At 43.4% G+C, this 23,010-nt stretch overlaps 1 protein-coding gene across 1 annotated transcript in view; it reads left to right on the top strand.

Annotated features, from left to right (window-relative positions):
* The first annotated feature begins 8,927 nt into the window (after nt 1–8,927).
* Nucleotides 8,928–23,010, top strand: part of TMEM179 (transmembrane protein 179) — a 31,197-nt gene continuing 17,114 nt past the window's right edge. The window contains exons 1-3 of the mRNA XM_005285813.5: nt 8,928–9,430; nt 18,822–18,959; nt 20,719–20,797. Coding sequence (XP_005285870.2) covers nt 9,129–9,430; nt 18,822–18,959; nt 20,719–20,797 — 519 coding nt within the window. The 5' untranslated portion in view covers nt 8,928–9,128. The remainder of the gene's footprint in view (nt 9,431–18,821; nt 18,960–20,718; nt 20,798–23,010) is intronic.

Raw genomic sequence — 23,010 nt, 5'->3', positions numbered from 1 at the left:
CCTTCTGGGGTGAGCCTGTCTCCCCCACAACTGGATTGGGTTCCAGGGCTGGGTGTGTGTGCAAAACTCTCCCTCTCGCTTCTTGTGCCTGGTGCAGAGGGGCAGGGACCCGGGGTGTTTCTGGGGCAGGCCCAGCCCTTGTGTTGTATGTGTCATGTCAGGGTTGGGTACAGCCTCACTGCCATGTCTTGGCGGGGGGTGGGGCAGGCTGCAGGGTGATCTCCCACCTCCATGCGGCCGGTGGCCTGCATTCCCCACTGCTGTGCTGGAGCCTCTACATTTATTTATTGACAAATAAAATATGCAGAATTTTGCAGAATTTTAAAATTTGCACAGAATTTTTAATTTTTTTGCACAGAAATCCCTCAGGAGTATAATAATACAAATTGTTTTCAGGAGGGACATGGCAAATAGTTTATCTAATTGAAAGTGCCGGGGAAATTTAGGTAGCCAGAAAATAATTACTTACCTAAGACTTGGAATTTGACTGGAAGGCTGACACTTATGCAAAGGGCCATTAGATGTTTAATGACCATAAGGAGCTAAGACCTTGCATTTAAGTTTCATCTGACAGCACCTTCAGGTGCACAGTAGACTTTACAGAAATGTTGGAGCATTGATTAGTTCACAGTCAGAACAAAACCTAGGGAATCATCACTAATTTTTGCAGCATCTGTGTTTGCCTTGTCTATCTCCCACACAAGTACTGACCAGATCTAGTGTTGTATTGTTTATGGAATTGAATGAGATTTCATTGGCTGCCTGACCTCAGCCTATCATGCTTTAGTTTGAGCAGCAATAAGTTAAGCTCCAGGCGCAAGATAATGGTTGGATAATGTTCCGTTTCCGTCCACAATGGCTTCTTTAATCAAAAGAGATGCAGAATTATGACATCACTCTAGCTCTGGTTTTGCTCAGTCGGACTCAATGATTTCCCATTCTACTGCTCTCTCTTCAATTCTCCTCTCCTTTATGTTATCCCAGTCGTCCGCATTACTTTCAGATTGTCTTCAACTCTGTGATGCTGGCCTAGCATCTTGCCTGATGCCAGGACAACCTCTGGGGTGCATCAAGTACAGTGCCTGGATTTTAGTTCTGTCCACACAACCATTGGAAGAATTTGGCATTGGATACTCAAAAGTGTATTGACCATCCTTGCCACTGGCCCAGTCTCCCTTGAGGCCACATTACAGCAGCATCAACATATGCCATTTTGGCCATGCATGTCATAGGTTCACCATCATTTTCTCCCCTGTTATTTTTAGGATACTAAAAATGTTGTTTTCCTTTGTTGCAACCAGAAGCTTCAGTTTCATCCTAAGCCTAGTGTGTGCTGTTTGAAGTCTGTCAGTCCCTCATAGCTTCTGTTTATGCTGTTTTGAAAAGCAAAAGAAACAACAGCGTTTTTTAAAAGGGTGTTTTCTCTCAGCTGAGTCTTGACTTCAATTCAGCTGTGAGTGGAATGGAAAATATTTGTTTTCTTGGGATATCAAAACACAATGGTCAATGCATTTGGACATGTTAATGACATTCAGTTGTCTTGTGATAACTGCTCCATTAACATCAATCACCACTGCACCTTCTCGGGCTGTAATCTCCTAGAAGACAGGACAGATTTGGTTCCAGAATGGAGGCACTTAAAATGTTTTTTTTTCCCTACAAAAAGTGCAAAATGTCAAGATACTCCTAGATGAGATGTGCTGAGAGATTCATCCTGCTGCAGGTAGTTGCAAAGAAAGGCATACTTGACATGCTGCTGACAGTTAGGGTATTTTGTCTATAGACCCTCTGAACTAGTGGCTGTCACCTTCTTAAATATAGTGATTATCGTAAGAACCCTTTTCCAAAATGTGGTACTTATGGTAATTATGCCAGTGTCAGTACTGAATGCTTGATGCTGGGACACTTGCCATAGTTATCAGAGGACAGCCTTCCTGGGGCAATGCTTGTGAAATTATTATTATTTTTTCTTTTAATAATAATTTAATAATATAATATAAAAACAGAATAGAATCTTTATCTGGTTTGTAGCATCTAACAGGAAGATTGAGCATTTGTGAAGTATGCTTGTGAAATCTGTAGCCCTTGTGGCTGCAGATGTTATGAGCTGTTGTGACAGCAGCAATTCTAACTTTTTCTATTTGTCTGGAATGTGGCAATGTTGATCCCATGGCAGACCCTTTCCAGACGTGTCTCTGTGTCTGATTCAAGATATAAACAAAACATTTCTGACACTGAGGTGGTGCTCATCTTTTAAATGTACAGTAATTAGTTTTTTTGGACAACAGCAACCATGTATGGAAGATAAAAAAAATGCTCACAAAAATGTTTTTACCTGATTAATTAATTCATCAGCAACTTTTACTGTAATAAAACATGTCTTAATGAGCTATCTGGAGGAGAGGAAATTAATCACTTATCTTACAAATACCAACTTGAGAGCACTGCTTATGTCAGATAGAATAATTAATGACTTTAGCGGGAGCATGGAGGTGCACAGTCAAAAATGCACTCACCCATCAGTCACACTGTCAATCCGGTTCGTACTCACTTACTTGCCCCCTAGGGATTTAGACAGGAGAGATATGGGGGAAAGGGGAATACATCCAGATCTGGCATATCTGATCTTGATTTATCCTTGTTGTTTTCTGCTTATCAAAAAGGCTGCAGCAGCAAGTGAGCTCACAGCATCTTTTGTTCATGTGCATTTTCTTTAGGGTAAATAAAAGGGAATTTACAAGCTTTGGACTTATTTCTGCATGATGCTGAACACACCCTCTCCATTCCCTAGCTAAAGTCCCTCCTGAGTTTATTCTCTTCTATAGGCAAAGTTCACGTCATTTTCCTAAAGCCTAAGTAATTTTTCTTTATGTGGTTATCGTACAGAGGACAGCTGGGTTTGGCTACACAGCAGCTGGGAGGTGTAATTCCCAGTATGGGTGCACGTACGCATTCTAGCTCTTCTTGAGCTAGTGCACAAAAATAGCACGGTGGCTGTGGTAGCATGGGTGGTGGTTTGGGCTAGCCACCTGAGTACAATCCCGTCCAGCTCCCTGGCTATGTCCTTGGGCAGCTAGCCTGAGCCACTGCCCATGCCATGATAGCCACACCGCTATTTTCAGGTGCTAACTTGAGCTGAGCTACCATGTGTATGTGTAACCAACTGCTGTGTAGAAAAAAGCCTCTGCGCTCAGGGCTGGAGTGCTGAATCCCAGTGGCTACTACTCAGTGCATGGGCTGCAAAAGAAGCCACAACCTCCCTGGGCTACTTGTTTGGGTTGTTTCCACCACTGGAGCTGGACAAACATGCATTCAATGCCCACTTCTCAGGCTGGTTCCCATTGCTTCCCTCTATGTTGACAATGTATGTGAGCTATTGCAGGGTCTTCCCCCATAGTGCACAGGCAGAGTGGAGGCATATTGCATACCTGCTTCAATGGTAGCTCCCTCATGGAGCCCCAGCTTCCTGTTAAAGTATCACAAGGCTCTTGCTAACCCAGGTAAGGGAGCAGTGCAGAGGGAAGCTTGGGCAGAAGTGGTCCATCAACCCACCAAAGCTGGAATATGGAGCACAAGAAAAATACTAGTTTACGAGGTTTACAATGGTGTAGGTGACTTTATTCCAATGAAACAGCATTTTTTTAATTATCTCATCTTCATGTGGCAAAGTTTCAGACAGACTCTGCTCTTTCCTAGAAGGAAATAATTTACATTAATGAAATTTAGATGTTCATTAAGAAATACATGGGAGAGGTGTATAAGAAAATTTGGACATCCTGCCAAATGAGTGACAACTGAAAATCATGTTTTGTTTTTCTGCACTATATTATGTATGCCTTCCATTGGACCAGGTTCTGTGCCTAAATGTGCGACATGCTCCTAGATCTAGCTGTGTTATTCTTCATTTATGAACACCTTAACACGTCCTCTGCAACTTATAGATATATGTTAGCAAGACCTAGTTCATTAGCAAATGTAATTTTGGATGCAAACTCTAATAGTGATTATCACTAAGATTATCATATCTTATGAAATGTGCAATTGGTTGGGATTGGTTGGTATGATCCAGACATTCTACCTGCATGAAGCATAATACCCCCAGAAGCTACTGCAGGGACATACACCTGAAACTAACCCCTATCCTGGGTGCCACTGTAAGCAACAATTGAGCTTGAAGTTGGCATTGATAGCCAAGTTAATTTCAGAAAATGCCATACGGATGTGCAATATCAGGTTTCAAAAAAGGAATTTGCCAGCTCTGTCCATGTTGATAAATTGGAGGGGGTTCAGACAGAGCCATGAAAATGGTTTAAAAGATTGGAAAACATGTCTTATAGTGATAGATTCAAGGAGTTCAAGCTATTTAGCTGATTGACGAGAAGGTTAAGGGATGACTTGATCACAGTCTATAAGTACCTACATGGGGAATAGAAACATGGGGCTCTTCAGTCTAGCAGACAAAGATGCAGTGGCTGAAGCTAAACAAATTCCGTCTGGAAAGAAAGTGCACATTTTTAACAGTGAGGATAATTAACCATTGGAACATCTTACCAAGGGTTGTGGTGGATTCTCCATCACTGGCAATTTTTAAATCAAGATCACATGTTTTTCTAAAAGATATACTCTAGTTTGAATAGAAAATTAATTCAGAGAACTCATATGACCTGTGTTATACAGGAGGTCAGATTAGATGATCACAGTGGTCCCTTCTGGCCTTAGAATCTATGAATCCAGGTCTTATTTCCTTCCAGACAGAGTGAGGAGAAAACTCTGTGAACCTAGCTCTGCTTGAAATAGAGGTTAGCAGCAATAAACTTTCTGGCTCATCCCTACATTGAAATATCAACCAATTCTTGTCTACTAAGAGACCACTTTGGTGACTTCTCTGTTCCCAAATGGCCAGGCCAGGGCTCCATAATTCATCATACAAAATTGAAATAATATATTTGAGAGTCAGAGATTGTTAATAGTCAGAAAAAATGGCCTAACACCTCTCATCAAATAGAGACTTTTTGAACAAAGTTTCTATTCTGCAACAAGGGTATTTGCAGCTGTCAAGGCTGATTCCCCACTCTGGCACTTAGAGTGCAGAAGGTGGGGGCCCACAAGGATTTTAAAAATGAATACTTGCCACTCCAGGCTTGTATTAAAATCCCAAGGTTACAGCTTTTTTCTGACCTTGGCTTGGTAAATGCTGCCACCACCCAAATGCAAAACCCCTTTTTTGGAACCCAGGAAGGCGCACTTGGGAATTCCTTCCTGTGGGGTACCCTCAAGCCCTTTCACCCCCCCTCCAGGAAAGAGCTGAGAGAGAAAACAAAGGAAATTAGCTGTTGCCATCAGCTAATTAAACAACATGCACAAACCTCTTAGGACACCAAAAACCCAGTTCTGTTCTTAAAAAGGTAAATTTTATTAAAACAAAAAGAAAGAAAATACATCTGGAACCTTGGCTTTTGCTCGATTTAAAAAACATCAAGAATACCCTTCTTGAGGTCCAGCTTAAAGGTTACAGCAAAACAAAAGCATTTGGGGTTAGCACAGAGGAGTCCACAAGCCTTACAAAATAAAAGAAATAAACCTAATTGTGTCTTTCTAGACATTCCTCATCTACTTACACATCTGGGGTTTCAGATAAGTAGGTCCGAGGTATGAATTGATGCTTTTTCATACCTGGTTTTAAAGCTGCTTACAGCATTGCTGCTCTGTGTCTCTGCTCTCCGGAAAACAACAACAGACACAAAGGGAAAGTTTTTTCCCAATTTTAAAAAGTTCTAGCCTTCCTATTGGCTCTTTTGGTCAGGTACCCACTCCTTTCCTTTTACCTGTGGGCTTGTTAACCTTTTACAGGTAAAGCAAGTAGAGAACAGCTACTAAGAGGAATTTTATAGCTAACTGGCTGGCTGGGTGTCCATAAAAGGGAGCTACCATCCCCCCCTTCATTTTTCACAGGCGCCTATACAAGAAATATCCTTTCCCTACTAGTGCAGAGAAAGACTTTAAGGTAATACTGCATGGATATGATTTACAATATGAATGAATTCATTTATTCAATGGAAACCCAATCAGCATGCACCTCTACCTAAAGCTGATACGGTTATACACACTTGAGTAAGTAGCAGCTATATTTGCTAACAAATTCACCAGTGCTGCTTGAGACAGCGGCTCACATAAGAGTAGAGAAATAACTGTATTTTAGCAAAATGGCTGCTGCATACCTAAATTTGAGGTCCCAGATCCTTCATCTAGTGTAATGAGATGTCTCTCAGTCTCTTCCTCCACCAAACACAAGTGACATGATGCATGATTGGTGTTGAGATGTGGGATGAGATGGGAAGGGATTAGAGATGATGTGTGTTGTAGGGATAAACTGGGATTGGGGTGATCTGTGATTTGGGAGGAGATGAGTTTAGGGGTGATCTATGTTGTGGGGATGCGTGGAGATTAGGAGGTGAGTTGAAATGGGGAATGAGTTGGGATTAGGTGTGACGTGATTTAGGATGAGCTGGGCTTGGAGTGATCTGTGTTCTGGGAAGTAGGAATGGGGGATGAGTCGGTGTGAGAAGGGGAGTAGTGTGTGTGCACAGGACAGCAATTTGCTGAAGAAGATGAATGAAATCTTGCTACCTGTGGTGTCTCCTTGCAGCCCTGCTGTGCTGTGCACTGCCCTTACCCTCCCCCTTATGCTGGCACAGACTTGTGCAGATCAGATTCTCATCTGAAGTCAATGAGAATCCTTCCAAATGGTTTTGGATGATCCCTATGGGCTCACTTGTGATTAATGATTGCATGACCACACAAAGGCATAAGGAGGTGTAAGGGAGCCCCTACCTCCTGCATGTGATTTGCTACATTGTCATAGTCTGCACACGGGGACTAGGGGAAGGAGGGAGAGCAGCTGCTGCTAGGTTACTACTTTCCTCCTGTGCTGGTGACCGGGGGAGTGGAGGGTCAGTGGAGTTTATGTTTCACCCAGCACAGCTGAGCTGTCCCACAGGGGGCAGTAGGCTGTGTGAGGAAAAGGGCTCATGCAGATAGCAAGAGGGAAACAAGGACCAGTCAGAGTCCAGCCCTGCTCCTAAGGCAGCACGGACGGACGTACACTGGGGCTATGCACGGATCCTCCTCAGATGGCATTGCCAGGTTACGATCCAGCTCCACGTGAGCCCCTTCAGATGTTTAAGGTCAGACTGAAGACACTTTCCTCTCATCTTAATTAATCTGTTTTTTAATTTTCCCTGGCCTGTGATAGGTGATGAGTAGCGTGTACTCAAATCCTGGGAAAGCACCTTTGATCCAACAGAGATTTATTTGGAAATCAATAAGTAATAATGCACGCAATATAATGGGAGTGCAGTTGAAATGCACAGAGCTAGATCCTGTTCTCTCTCACACCAGTGTTGATCTGGCATAACTCCACTAGCGTTGATGAAGCTAGGCCAGTGCAGAATGGATGTAATGAGACCAGCTTCATCCCTACAGGGCCAGATCCTGTACCCTTTTGCAGTGTCATTCAGCAGTAACGCCACCAAAGTGATTTTGAGCTGACACATGCACTATAAGGAATTGCAGAATCAGGCCTGTGATACAGGCCTGTGGCCTCCTCTTTAATCTCTCCCTGTGAGGGGCTCTTTGGGGTTTATCCGGGCACGAAGCTGGCTCTTGTCTGTATGTGAGGCCCACGTGTTCTGCAGTGGCTTGTATGCGGAGCAGCAGAGCTGTCCCTGGTGCTGATGTGAGCTTGCCCTATAGCCGATGCAGTTTTTATCTTTTTCCCCTAGGGCAGCTCCTCCGGCACCAAAACACTTCAAACTCCAGCCCTTCCTGGCAGAACGGCTGGGTCCAGTAGCTGGATCCTGCCAATTTTGGGTCCGAATCTCCCCAATTCCGCTGCCTAGCCAGAAAACAAGTGTCGCTGCTCTTTCTGGGCTAAAAATATCTGGACCCTGATGCATCCTGGTGATACTACTGCAACTTCAGTGTGGTACCTGGCTCCTGCTTGGTCCAGTACGTTTTTCTAGCTCACACCCCCAAATTCTACCAGTTAAATAGAGAAAAGCGGCAGCTGCTCCCCATTGCATGTCCCCTTATAAAACAACAAAAGTGGGTTGGATTTTGTTGGAGTTTTCAAGTGCTTATGTGCCAGGATGTATCAGGGACTGGGTTTTCTAGTGGACTAGGAGTGTGTATTTATGAAGTAAAATGCAGTGGTTTATGGCCAAAATATCTGCTCCATCCATCATGGCCCAGGTGGCAGCTCGAGGTATTTGCATTGCTGTTGCTCTTGCAGTGGGATGTGCTGGAGTCCGGATTGTTTCTGGTCCAGGACAAATGGCAACAGGTGTTGCCTGTTTTGGTGATAGGGTCTGGTTACTAAAGGCCTGAACCTGGTAACCCCCAGCAGGCGGTAGGTGCTGAACATGCGCTCCGGACTGTTACTGAATGGGGAGCTGGATTTTTGCTGTGGAAGTGGAGCAGATGCATATTTAATGGCCAGACCCGTGGGGTTAGGGATTGAAAATAGAGCAGGTCAGCTGCTGGGACCTAAGTCTTCGTGCCGGGGGGCAGGCCTGGTAGGCACGCAAGGAGCGGCTAGACCTGTTCTCCACGTACAGGATTTGGGTGGGTCGGGGCAGCGGTCTGGGCCAACCTTTGGTAGGCGGCAGGGGCTGGGTGTAGGTGGCTCAGCTGGGCTGGGACCAGCAGGGGCTGGGTGTTGGAGGCGCACAAGGCTGGGGCTAGACACCGGCTCCTTTCAGCCAGAGGGATCTGCAGGGCTCAGCGCCCTACGCTGGCTGGGTGCAGACCGGGGGTTGCAGCCCCGTTGCACCGGGCGGAGGCCGGCTCCGGCTGCCAGCGGCGCCAGGGGAGCGGCTACACCTGCTCTGCAGGCCTGGAGTCTCGGGGGTGGGGAGCAGACACGGGCCGGAGGGGCGGCTGCGCCGGAGCCCGGGGGGGCCTAGGAGAAGAGGCTGGGCTCGCTGCGGAGCTGGGTGGCGCAGCCTGGCCGCGGCTCCCGGCCTCCTGCGCTCAGCCCGGAGGAGGGGTCCCCAGCGCGCATCCTCCCCCCTGCTCCCCGCCTCCCGGCCGGCTGCGGCAGGCTCCCGCCCCAGTGCCCGGCTGCCGCCATGGCGCTGAGCAACCTGCTCTTCGCCCAGTGCGTCGGCTACTTCCTGGCCTTCCTCTGCAGCTTCGTGGTGGTGGTGCCGCTGTCCGAGAACAGCAACGACTGCCACGGCCGCTGCCTGCTCTTCACCGAGGGCATGTGGCTCAGCGCCAACCTGACGGCGGAGCGGCAGCGCTTCACCGTGCAGGAGTGGGGGCCCCCGGCCGCCTGCCGCTTCAGCGTCTTCGCCGGGCTGCTCTCGCTGCTGCTGGCCGCCGCGCAGGCCTGGCGGACGCTCTTCTTCCTCTGCAAGGGCCACGAGGAGTAAGTAACGGGGTGGGTTGGGGGACCCCCGCCAGAGACTGAGGCCCCCCCATCCTGCCCCCACCCGCCAGAACCTGAGCCCCCAGGACCTGCCCCCACCCGCCAGGACCTGAGCCCCCCAAAACTGCCCTCCCGCCAGAACCTGAGCCCCCCCCAAACCTGCCCCCCAACTAGCCCCCTCAGAACCAACCCCCCCAAAGCGGCCCCCTGCCAGAACCTGCGCCCCCCAAACCTGCCTGCTGCCAGAACCTGCACCCCTCAACTTGCCCTCTCAGAATGAGCCCCCCAAACCTGCCCCCTGCCAGAACCTTAGCCCCCCCGAACCTGACCCCCATGCCTGAGCCAGCCCCCCCATCTGCCAGCACCCATCCCCAGCCGGCTGAGGCAGCCCTGCAGCTGCAGGGCCAAGGCAGGGAAGGGGGCATAGGGAGAGGGCGGCTATGCTCTGCCTCAGTGCGGGGACAGCCAGCGCCCAGCAGTGCCCCCCACATACCTACATTGTCCTGCCAGGGGTGGTGGTGAACAGGGGGCACCAGGAAACAAGGTGTTAGCTGGGATCTGACACTTCCCTCTGGAGACTTCCATCTAAGCTTTTGCCTTCCCATTAAGGGCGTGACTTTGAGTGTCAGGTAGGACTTCTTTATTTATGGCATTGACAACTTAACTGGAGCAGGGTCAATCCTTCAAGAAGTTTCGCTTTATACTTGATGCTGCTAGGCAAGGCTGAGAGCTTCCTAGGGATGCTCTAGCCTGCCATCCTTTGACCCCTTTAGGGTCGGTTGGCAAGGGGGTGGGACTAATTCAGGGAGAACAGGGGTTTAAGAAGCCGGCTAAGCCCCCAGAGGAGCAGCAAACAGAATTTGGTGGGGGAGTTTGAAGGGTCCGTGAGAGCCAGATACACCTGATAAACATTCTCCAAATTTAGGCCAATAATGCTCCCCCCCCCCCCCCAAGAACAAACAAAACCCTGCAAAAGTAAAAAGAATGCAGGCAGAAGTCCAGCAGCAGAGTGAGGCCTACCCAATTTATTGCTCTGAATGAAACATGAACGATTATCTGTCTTGTGGGCAGGTGGTATACATGTGCATTTGGCTCAAAGAGCTCATGGCCCTCAGAGACCCAATATGGGCTCTTGAAACCAGAGAGACTGAACTAGTGGAGCTAAGGGAGATAGAGAGGTACATAGATGAGACTTCCAGGGACCCAGCACAGCGATCCCACCCCCAGTTTGACAGGCTCTGTGCTGCTGAGGAGGATGAACATCTTGGGGAAGGAGAACATCAAGCTGGAGCAGAGGGAAATGATCCCAGAGTTGGGACCTTCCTTCCAGATGATGTCATGGTATCCTCTCACACTGAGGATATCTCTCCAGGGGAGGGGACCACAGTTATTAGGAAGAGACAGGTAATATTAATGTGGGATTTGATTATTAGAAATATAGATAGTTGGGTTTGTGATGCCCGGGAGAACTGCATGGTGAATTTTCTGCCGGACGCGAAGGTTGCAGACCTCTCGAGACATCTAGACAGACTTACGTGCAGTGCTGGGGAGGAGCCGGTGGCTGTGATACATGTAGGTATCAGTGACATAGGGAAAGGTAGAAAAGAGGTACTGGAGGCCAAATTTAGACTGCAAGGTAAGAGATTAAGTCCAGCCATGGCAGCATTCTCTGAAATGTGTCCGGTACCATGCGCAGGGCCAGTTAGATAGGCAGAACAACAGGGTCTCAATACGAGGATGAGAGAGTGTTTGGAAGAAAGATTTAGGTTTATTAGGAATTGGGGGACCTTTTGGGAAAGGAGGAGCCTATATAGAAAGGATGGGCTCCACCTAAACCAAAATGGAACCAGATTGCTGGCATGTAAAATTAAAAAGATCGTAGAGGACTTTTTAAACTGAGGGTAGGGATAAAGCTGACAGATGCAGAGAAGTAAACAGCTGGGATAGATACATCCTGTAGGGGAGGATCTATTAAAGGGATACTCTATCTCCCAGTAAAGAGGAGAGGATAGAAGTTGATAAAGTACAGGTAGGAACTGAAGAGAAACAGTCAAACAAAAAAGAGTCCCATTCAATTACATCACACGAAGGCAGACAACTAAATATTGACAAATTTTATAAGTTCTTGTATACAAATGCAAGAAGTCTATATACTAAGATGGGTAAACTTGAGTACCTGGTGTTAAATGAGGATATTGATAAATAGGCATATCAGAAACTTGGTGGAAGAATGCTAATCAATGGGACATTGTAATGTCAGCGTACAAAATATATATGATTACAGAGCAGATTGCATTGGTGGGGGAGTGGCACTATATGTGAAAGAAAGCATGGAATCAAATATAGTAAAAATCTTAAATGAATCAAACTATACCATAGAATCTCTATGGATAGAAATTCCATGCTTGAATAAGAATATAGCACTAGGAATATACTATTAACCACCTGACCAGGATGGTGATGGTTATTGTGAAATGCTCAGGGAGATTAGAGAGGCTACAAAAACAGAAAATCTAGTAATAATGGGGGATTTCAACTATCCCCGTATTGACTGGGAACATGTCATCTCATGATGGGATGCAGAGATAAAATTTCTAGATATCAATAATGACTGCTTCTTGGAGCAACTAGTCTAGGAACCCACAAGGGGAGAGTCAATTCTTGATTTAGTTCAAAGTGATGCACAGAATCTGCTCCAAGAAGTGAATATAGCTGAACCACTTGGTAACAGTGACCATAATGTAATTAAATTTAACATACTTGTAGGGGGGGAAATGCCAAAGAAACCCTCCACATTAACATTTAACTTCAAAAAGGGGAACTACACAAAATTAAGGAGACTAGTTAAACAGAAATTAAAAGGAATAGACAAAAGAGTGAAATGTCTGCAAGTGGCATGGAAACTTTTTTAAAACACCATAATCGAGGCTCAAACTATAAGTATAACCAAATTAAAAATCAAAAAACAAAAAACAGTCAGAGGGTCAAAAAAAAAAAGTGAGGGAGATTCCCACATATGAACCATTCTTTTTAGGTGACAAATCTGAGGGAACTATCCCAGATTGAGCTGTCAAGAGAGGAGGTTTGGGAACAAATTGATACATTAAACAGTAACACCAGGACGAGATGGTATTCACCCTAGAGTTCTGAGGGAACTCAAATATGAAATTGCAGAACTACTATTTGTGGTATCTGATCTATTGCTTAAATCAGCCTGTTTACCAGATGACTGGCAGATAGCGAATGTAATGCTGACTTAAAAAAAAAAAAAGGCTCCGGAGGTGAACTTAGCAATTACAGGCTGGTAAGCCTAATATCAGTACCAGGAAACTTGGTTGAAACCATAGTAAAGAACAGAATTCTCAGACACGTAGATGATCATGGTATGTTAGGGAAGCATCAACGTGGCTTTTGTAAAGGGAAATTATGCCTTATCAATCTATTAGAATTCTTTGAGGGGGTCAACAAACATGTGGACAAGTGTACTTGGACTTTCAGAAAGCCTTTGACAAAGTTCCTCACTAAAGGCTTTTAAGCAAAGAAAGCTGTCATGGGATAACAGGGAAGATCCTCTCATGGATCATGTAAAGTAATGCATATTGGAAAAAATAACCCCAACTATACATACAATATGATGGGGGCTAATTTAGCCACAACGAATCACGAAAAAGATCTTGGAGTCATCGTGGATAGTTCTCTGAAGACGTCCATGCAGTGTGCAGAGGCGGTCAAAAAAGCAAACAGGATGTTAGGAATCATTAAAAAGGGGATAGAGAATAAGACGGAGAATATATTATTGCGCTTATATAAATCGATGGTATGTCCACATCTTGAATACTGTGTACAGATGTGGTCTCCTCATCTCAAAAAAGATATACTGGCATTAGAAAAGGTTCAGAGAAGGGCAACTAAAATGATTAGGGGTTTGGAACAGGTCCCATATGAGAAGAGATTAAAGAGGCTAGGACTTTTCAGCTTGGAAAAGAGGAGACTAAGGGGGGATATGATAGAGGTACATAAAATCATGAGTGATATGGAGAAAGTAGATAAGGAAAAGTTATTTACTTATTCCCATAATATAAGAATTAGGGGCCACCAAATGAAATTAATGGGCAGCAGGTTTAAAACAAATAAAAGGAAGTTCTTCTTCACACAGCGCACAGTCAATTTGTGGAACTCCTTGCCTGCGGAGGTTGTGAAGGCTAGGACTATAACAGTGTTTAAAAGAGAACTGGATACATTAATGGAGGTTAAGTCCATTAATGGCTATTAGCCAGGATGGGTATGGAATGGTGTCCCTAGCTTCTGTTTGTCAGAGGGTGGAGATGGATGGCAGGAGAGAGATCACTTGATCATTACCTGTTCTGTTCACTCCCTCTGGGGCACCTGGCATTGGCCACTGTCGGTAGACAGAATACTGGGCTAGATGGACCTTTGGTCTGACCCAGTACGGCCGTTCTTATGTTCTTATGATCAGTAACTGGTTAAAAGATAGGAAACAAAGGGTAGGAATAAAGGGTCAGTTTTCATAATGGAGGAAGATAAATAAAGGGTCCAGGAGCGACGGAAGCTCTGTAAAAGTGAGGGGGCCACAGGCACCCAAACCATGGCCCCACCCCCTCCCCGAGAGGCTAAGCCCTTGTGTTGCCCCTTCTCCCCAAGCCACTGTCCTCGCGCTGCCCTTTCTCCCTAAGCCTCTGCCCCTTTGCCGCTTCTTCCCCCGAAGCCCCGCTCTCGCACCACCTCTTCCCCACCAACACTCCACTCATTCCTCTGCCCCCCGTCACTTGCCCTTATGGCTGGTAAAAAGTGGGAGGGCAGAACCTTCCCACTTTTAAAAGTAAGGGGGCCAGGGCCCCTTGGGATCTGTACTGGAACCAGTCCTGTTCAACATATTCGTAAATGATCTGGAAAAAGGGTAAACAGTGAAGTGGCTAAGTTTGCAGATGATCAAAAATTACTCAAAATAGTTAAATCCAAAGCAGACTGCAGAACGTTACAGAGGGATCTCACAAAACTGGATGACAGGGCCACAAAATGGCAGGTGAAAATCCAATGTTGATAAATGCAAATTAATGCAGATTGGAAAACCTAATCCCAACTATACATACAAAATGATGGGGTCTAAACTAGCTGTTACCACTCAAGAAAGAGATCTTGGAGTCATCCTGGATAGTTCTCTGAAAACATCTGCTCAATAGATAAAAATAGAAATAAATGCTCAAAACCCATAGTCTTGCACAACTGTGAATATTTAAATAGATAACTGAAAAAACACTTAAAAATAAACATCAATATTATCTATCAATCTAGAAAGAAATAAAAATCAAATTCTGCCAAGCCTCTTTATACTGTACTTGTGAATCCTTGCAGGCATTTATAAGCATTGCTCTAGATTTACTGGTACACTCTTGCTGCCTTGTGTCACTCTGAAACCAGCCAGTTGAAACGGGTATAAGGATGCTTTGTGCCATCAGGGCAGTGAAAAGCAGCTGGGACATTCCAGTGAATCTGACCATTTGTGTGTAACCACCAAGAATTCCAGGCACTAGAAGAACTCAGTTTAGGTACACACCCCCTCCTCCTCATTTCCCTCATCACTAAATAATATACATTGTGTGGTCAGTACAGCTGGTCAAAAAATTCAGAATTTTGAAACTTTTTGTTGTCTTGTCTTTACTTATATTGTAAACTCTCTGGGGCAGGGACTGTCTTGCTATATATTTGTTCAGTGCCTACCACAACGAAGCCCTAATCTTGGAACAGTTTACCAAGGGGCATGGTGGATTCTCCATCACTGACAATTTTTAAATCACAATTGGATATTTTTCTAAAAGATCTGCTCTAGGAAATATTTGGGAGGAGTTCTATGGCCTGTGTTATACAGGTGGGTCAGATGGGATGGTCACAATGGTCCTTGGAATCTATGAATCTTGGTTGAGACCTCAAGGTGCTACTGTAATGCAAATAATAATAGGGTTGGATATTATTCTCTGATATTCTGTGGCCACCCTTAGACTATCCAATATTAAAATATGCCCTAACAGATTTACAATAAAACAATAGCTAGCTTGCTTGGGATTGAAGCTTATCCTAAAAGATCTAAATGTAAGAGGAGACTTTTTAATACTCTTTGAAAAAAAGTATTTTTAAACAAATATCATAAACCTCAATTAGCTATACATGTTTGGTTGAATCCAGATGCATTTTATTTCCTATAGTTTAAAAACAGCTTATTTGGAAGAAACAGAACTAATAAGATTTTTAATGGTGTATTTTGGACAAGATTTTCATGATTTTTGATCTACTTCCAATTTTGGGAATTTATTTTATTTTGTTGTGCAATTCTTTTGTTGAGATTTGTTCTTTATGAGTAGCTTTTGAAATTCTTCCATTTCAGCTGAGCATTATCCTTTGGGTAACACTATTCATAGTTAATAAAATGCTGATCTGGGTAAGAAAGGATTTGGAAGGCTGCTGGGTGTTTGAAAGCCAAGATTAGGTGTATTGTTATAATAAAATATGCAAGTCTAATACCACATAAGGTCAAAATATGGATTAAAACAGGACACCATGTAGCCTGTCTAATAAAACACGGGGAAAGGGAAGTTCCACCCCACGCCCAGATTTGTCATTGCAAATCTGAAAAGCAAATGTAGCATCCTAAGTGAGTTATGCTGTTTAACACTGAGCAAAGGTCCATTAACATTTCAAACATACATGAGCGACTGACCCTGAAAATGGCCCTTTATTTCTGGAGAGAGAGAGGAATTTGTGCTCTTTGGGCATCATAAACAATGCACATCTTTAGTGTACTGATTGGAGGTTGTTCAGGAGGAAGTTCTGCAGCAATGCTGCTGCACATGCTTGCACTTACTGAGGTTGATGAGAGCATTGCCATTGACTTCACTTGAAGGATGATTGGGCCCATGATGAATAAGAAGTGACTCCTCGTTAAAATATGTGAGGGTATTCACCTTATTAAATAGTTTACAGAGCATCCATTGATTGTCAGTCAGATGCCTGGCATATAGCTACAAACTACTATAAACAGAAAACTAGCTGAAAATTAAGAAGAAAGACAACAGAACAGCAATGTAGATTAATGAAAGTGTTGCCCGGAAAGATGAGCCTTGCATCACACTGTTATCATTGTTTATTTGTCAAGCGCAAACGATGCGCTTGATGGCGCGTTTGTAAGATGTGAAGCTTACAGAGTTGAGCTCTGGTAGACCAACTGGAAGGAGCAAGTTTTAGAGTTGGGCTGCTCCACTGAGAACACCTTGAGTCCTAACCCCAAGATTGCACATTTAAAGACTATCAGCATCTTGAATGACACCAGAAAGTAGATGGAAAGTCAGTGCCGAACACCCAGTATGGATGTTCCGTGCTCATGCTAACTGTCTCCACTAAGTGGGTGAGCCCCTGCTTTCTGCAGCAGGGGCTTGATCTAAATCAGAGTCCACTGAACTGACTGGAAAGACTCCCATTGGTCTTTGATCAGCCCCCAGCTGAAGCTTGCAGTGTATATTTGATAAGTCAATCATTTAATTTGATAATTGACAAATAGATTTGTATATTGCCATTTCCTCTCTCCATGCAATATCACTGTAAGAACTGGTAATGTTTAATTTTAGTAAGGGGCATGATTTAGTGATCTAAGCGCAGGCCAGAGAGCAGGGACACCTTACTTCTAAACCTAGTTTTGTCATAGGCTCCTTTTGTGGCTTGGTCAAGTCACTTAAATTCTTTCCCTTATCCCGCTCCTCCCCCGTCCCCGCAGTTTCCCTGTAAGATGGGAATAAATTTGTTTATGTGCTTAACAGGAATGTCCTGGGGATTAATTGACTTGCCCTTTAAATGCTAAGTATTAATCATTTATATTTCATTTTCTCATTATCATGAGTTAAAGCATTTAACATTTACATGTCCAGTGACAGCCGGAGCCTCAATAAGAATAGAAACAGGCCATAAGTGTGAATGCTCCAAGCGACAGATCTTGTGTTTCTGGAAGACTTGCCACACTGTAGTCCTTCTCCTGAAGCTAGAAAATGTGCTGGGCCTACATTGTCCTTGATCCTCATGGACACCTCGCACTGAAAGCAATAGGAATTGCCTTTGATCTCATTGGGTGAAAATTGTCATTGGGGGCAGGATTTTATCCCTGGTATTATAAAGGGCCCAGAATTTCCCATAGTGACTGTTAAGGTTCATCTCCTGTAACAGCAGCAAATAGCTCATAAGGATGAAGAATCCATCATCATTTTTCTCAAGTGTTCCATTAAACTAAACACTGAAATGCTTTTCGAGTCAGTGATCAAATCCTAACAGGCTGGATAGGTTCTGGCAAGGACAGTCCTAGTTTCTGCAAACACAGTGGGAAATAAGACACGCATGGCCTGAGGCAGACATATGTAAAGCCGCGGGAGTGGGAAAGACTGACATTTGGGCATGTCAAGGGTGTTTGGACACAAGTGATTGGGGGTGCGGGTAGATTTTATCACTGAGTGAGGGGAGGGTTAGAAGGTTTTCACCAGCTAGATTCCATCAACTAGTAGGGAGGGATGAACAACTCAAAGGATTCCCCATGGTTCATTTTTAAGAATGATGGGGAGGTCCCAGCACCCATCAGCTTGGAAGGTCCTGGATGCTTAATTGGAGGAAATGTTGATGTACTGGTGTCCCCAAAAGTGTAGGGTCCTATACAGAGCATATGCCTTGAGCTGGCTGTGGATTCTAAACTGCACGTCATAGCTGGTCCTATTCTAAGCTGCAATGCAAGCCCAGATCCTCAACTGGTGTAAATTGACATAGGTCCATTGAAGTCAACAGAGTTTACACTACATGAGGATCTGACCTGCTATGCACACTTCATACACATGCAGAACTGAGTCCTGTCCCATGCTGCTAGCAGTGTAAGTTTAGCTGATTAAAATAATTATAGTTATCAGTAGTATTTTGTTTTATTTTTAGTTTTCTTTTGGTAGGCAATTTTTGTCCCAATTGTCACTATAGTCATGAAATAATTTTAGCTCCAGTTACTATATAATTTAAGTTAATGACATTTAGTTTAACAATGGTGATTTTCATCATTAGAGCTAATGAAAGCCATGCTGCGTGTGAGCAATCACACAACTTACTATTTATGATTCAGAGTGGGCCTCCTACATTTAAAAAAAGAAAAATGTGAAAGAGCTTAAGTGATGAGCATAATAAGAACCAACATCATAATCCTTAGTCTGTCAATAGTATTAGGCATTCTTAATTAAAGCAGATGTGTTTCAAATGGAGACTGGTATCTTTCATATGTGCCCAGTGCATGCTGCTTACAGACTGCTGATGCTGTGTTTCAGTTGTTTATGTGTTACATTTTTCTTCCCTTTTATTGCAGCTCTTTCTTTTATGCCTTCCTGAATCTGCTGATCAGCGTCTTTGTGGTTTTTGTCATCTTTATTGCTAGCACTATAGTGAGCGTAGGATTTAACATGTGGTGTGATACTGTTACCGAAAAAGGAAGCATGCCAAATAGGTTAGTATTGAAGGAAAAATTTCCGGTTTCACATATGCACAAATAAATGTAGGTATTACCAAATATAGTTATTAAATGCATGGAAAGAAGACAAGGAAAGGTATTTAAAACCTGAAAGTCTTTTTATAAAGATATGATTTTTAGATTGGGATCAAAACAACGAATAAACCTTTGGCTGCTAGTCCACATGAAACAAAAGCATTGTATAGTTATTTCATTGATGTTTCATTGCCTATTAGAGAGTCATAGTTATATGGAAAAGCACAAGAAGGATAGCAAGAAATTAACATAAAATCTTTATAGACTGCTGTGAAAAGAAAACCTAGTTGTGATAACTCTCTAGTGAGGGAGGGAATGTGATTTAGTGATCAGAGCAGAAAACTGGGAGTCAGGGCTCCTGAGTTCCAAATCCTAGTTCGGACACTGACTCACTATAAGAACCTAAGCGAGTTATTTAGCCTCTATGTGCCTCAGTCTGCTATCTACAAAATCGGTATAAAATATTGGCCTCATAGTGATGTTCTCAGATGAAAAGCACTGTATAAGTGCAAAGTACTGATGACCAACATTATCTTAAGAGTTATAGAATATATAGTTAATAAAATAATATTTGGGTTCAGTGAAGGAGGTAGATAATAGCTTGAGATGAATTTTTCATATCAAATAAATATCAATGAAGAGATAGGAAAAAGTGACATTTTATGTCATATGATATTGAGTAACACTATTACTAGAGCATACATTTATGTTTCACATTGTCATATGTTGCAAAATGCCATAGTAAATGTTCTGTTTAGGGCTGCAACGATTAATCGAATTATTCGAATATTCGGTTAAAAATTCTGTCTCAATTATAAAAAAAAAGAGCCTAATCGAATATTCGGATAAGAATCCAAGATGGCTGACACCACTGAAAAGGACAGAGAAGAGCCTTCAGAAATCAACCAAGAGATAGAAAGACATCCTCAAAATCCTGGGATTTTTTTCACACCACCAATAAAAGTCCGAGTTATTTGTAAAATCGGTAGGCAGCCTCTCTTTTACCATCACTATATCTTCTCCTTGCTGGTGCTTCCGAAACAAAAACACCCACACAATCCCTTCTTCTGAAGCCTTCCGTGATGATGTCAAAAGGTAATGGAGGCTCCAACACTTTGTTGCATTTAGGGGTGAAACAAACATCTGGGGTGAGCCAAATGTGTGTACTTGTGCAGGAGGTCTTGGGGTGGGCGGTAGAAAAGGAGGGTTTTAAGCATATTATTTGCATAATGAAGGTTGTGTTACACATTTCAGAAAATCAGTGTTGTTCATTTACATAATTAAATATAGATTTAAAAAATAATGAAATCTCTCTTTTACCTTAATGTGAGAGGAAATTGGCAAGCAGCCCGGTTGTGGCAATAATTGAAAGCTTATTTGATAGAATATTCAACTGCTTACTCTTTGAAGCCTTTATTCTGGTATTACTGTTTAGGATAATGGATACTGATTAGGACTATTGAACAGTTTGTTCTGGGAGTGGACATAACAAAAGAAGCCTATACTTATTTCAAGGGGAGCAGAATAATCTTTCTGATGGCGACATTGTTATACCTATATTGTTTATAGCTATGATCTTTTGTTTTTATTTAGAAAATCATTCTAGCAAGGGCAGTTCTTAAGTGGCTACTTCATCTTATGCTTGGCCTGTTTATTTGGAATCTCTGAAATAATTTTCTTTTTTACCCCCCCCCCCCCCCCAAATGCTGCCTTCTTGTAGCTGTGAAGAACTACAGGATATAGATCTTGAACTGAATTTAGAAACCTCTGCCTTCTATGATCAGTTTGCTATTGCACAGGTAGGTCAGAACAAGATACAAGAATGTTTCAGTTCATTAGCCATTTGGACATGGACCTGATGCCACTGGTACTGAGCTACTGAAATCAATGGACTTGTTTCCATTGACTTCAGTAGGTGCTGGGTTGGATCCATAGTGATGGGCATGTTTTTTTTGTAAAAATTAAAAATAGATAGCTTCAGATGTGGACTTGTACTTATGCTTTTACTGCTCATTACTGAAATGTAGCTGTCTCAGCAAGGCTCAATCCTGCAAAATGCTGAACACTTTGGCCCCTATCCAGCAAAATATTTAGTCTGGGATTTTTCCAAGGAACCTATGGGAATTAAGTACCCAACTCCCACAGACTTGTTTTGGGATTTGGATGCTTACCTCCTTTATCCCTCCTTCCCCCCTTAAATATATCAGCCTTAAGCAGTGCTTAATTTGAAGAATGTGAACAGTCCCATTGACTTGAGTGGGACTTCTTTAGTGCTTAAAGTTAAGCATGTGCTCAAGTGTTGTGGTGGATTGGACCAGAGGAGTCGGCACCTTGCAAAGTCAAACCCTCAATAAGTTTTTCATAAGAGCATATAAATGGCCATACTGTGTGTCACACTAATGGTCCATCTAGCCCAGTGTCCATTCCCTCTGAAGCATCTGGCACTGTCAGAGATAGAACAGCATTGGGCAATTTCAAGTGATCCACCCACTGTCGTCCAGTCCCAGCTTCTGGGACACCCAGAGCATGAAATTGCATCCCTGACCATCTTGACTAATAACAGCTGATGGACCTATCCTCTATGAACTTATCTAATTCTTTTTTCAACCCAGTTATACTTTTCGCCTTCACAACATCTATGGGCAACAACTGGCATAGGTTGACTGTGAATTGTGTGAAGAAGTACTTTTTTTGGTTAGTTTTAAACCTGCTGCCTGTTAATTTAATCAGGTGACCACTAGTTGTTGTGTTATGTGAAAGAGTAAATAATACTTCCCTATTCACTTTCTCCACGCCATTCATGATTTTATAGACTTATATCAAATCCCCCTTAGTCATCTCTTTTCTAAGTTTAGCAGTCCCAGTCTTTTTAATTTATCTTTGTATGAAAGTTGTTCCATACCCCTAATTATTTTTGTTGCCCTTCTCTGTACTTTTTCCAATTCGAATATCTTTTATGAGATGGGGTGACCAGAACTCACACAGTATTTAAGGTGTGGACTTACCATAGATTTATACAGTGACATTATGATATTTTCTGTCTTCTTATCTATCCTTTTCCTAATGGTTATGGACAATCAGTTAGCTTTTGACACTGCACATAGGGTGAATGTTTTCAGGGAACTATCCATGATGGACTTCAAGATTTCATTCTTGAGTCATAACAGCTAATTTAGACCCCATAATTTTGTATGTATAGGTGGGATTATGTTTTCCAATATCCATTACTTTTCACTTTTCAACACTGAATTTTAAAACAATGTAATTGAAAGATCCCATTGCATCTTAATTTCAAGGGAGTCCCTTGGGTATTCCTACTCAAGAGAAAATTTGGATGAACTCCTTTGCTATCATCTTGGACATCATGTTTCTCAGGGGTATGGCTTCCGGGTGATGAGTAGTGTAGTCTAGAATCATGAGCATGCATTGATGTCCCTGGGCCAACTTCTCCAGTGGGCTATAAGGTCCATCACTATCCTCTCAAATGGGTCTTTAATAATCTGTAGGGGTACTGAGGTTGTGGACCTTGCAATTGGCATTCAGGGCAGAAGGTGCAATAGCGTCAGACCTCCATGTGGACTCTTGACCAAGAGAACCTTCATAGGATTCTGTCTAGGGTTTTACCCACTCCTAAATGTCCCCCAAACAAATGATTCTGGGATAGGTCTAATACTGCCCTTTGGTATCCTCAAGGTACTAGCAGCTGCTCCAGTTCTTGCTCCTATAGTCAGATTATTCTATATAGTAAGTCCTTTTCATCACAAAACATGGCCCTGGGCCTTTGCCTTTCCCCTATACTGGGACCCCACTCACTTTGATGACTTCCTTTCTAATATTGTGGTACAGAGCATCATTGACTTGGTCCTGTCCAAAATTCTTGTATGAGGGACTGATATGTCCAAACTAAAGGGGGGGCTATTTCTGTTTCACCCTCAGTATTGGTCTCAGTTGAATTGGGCCCAGCCTCAAGTTCATTAACTATCTGAGTTGCCTCCCTGACTGCTGGATGAGA

Source organism: Chrysemys picta, chromosome 4 (genome assembly GCF_011386835.1).
Source record: "Chrysemys picta bellii isolate R12L10 chromosome 4, ASM1138683v2, whole genome shotgun sequence".
Taxonomy (NCBI): Eukaryota; Metazoa; Chordata; order Testudines; family Emydidae; genus Chrysemys; species Chrysemys picta.
This window is presented reverse-complemented; position numbering and strand designations above follow the sequence as displayed.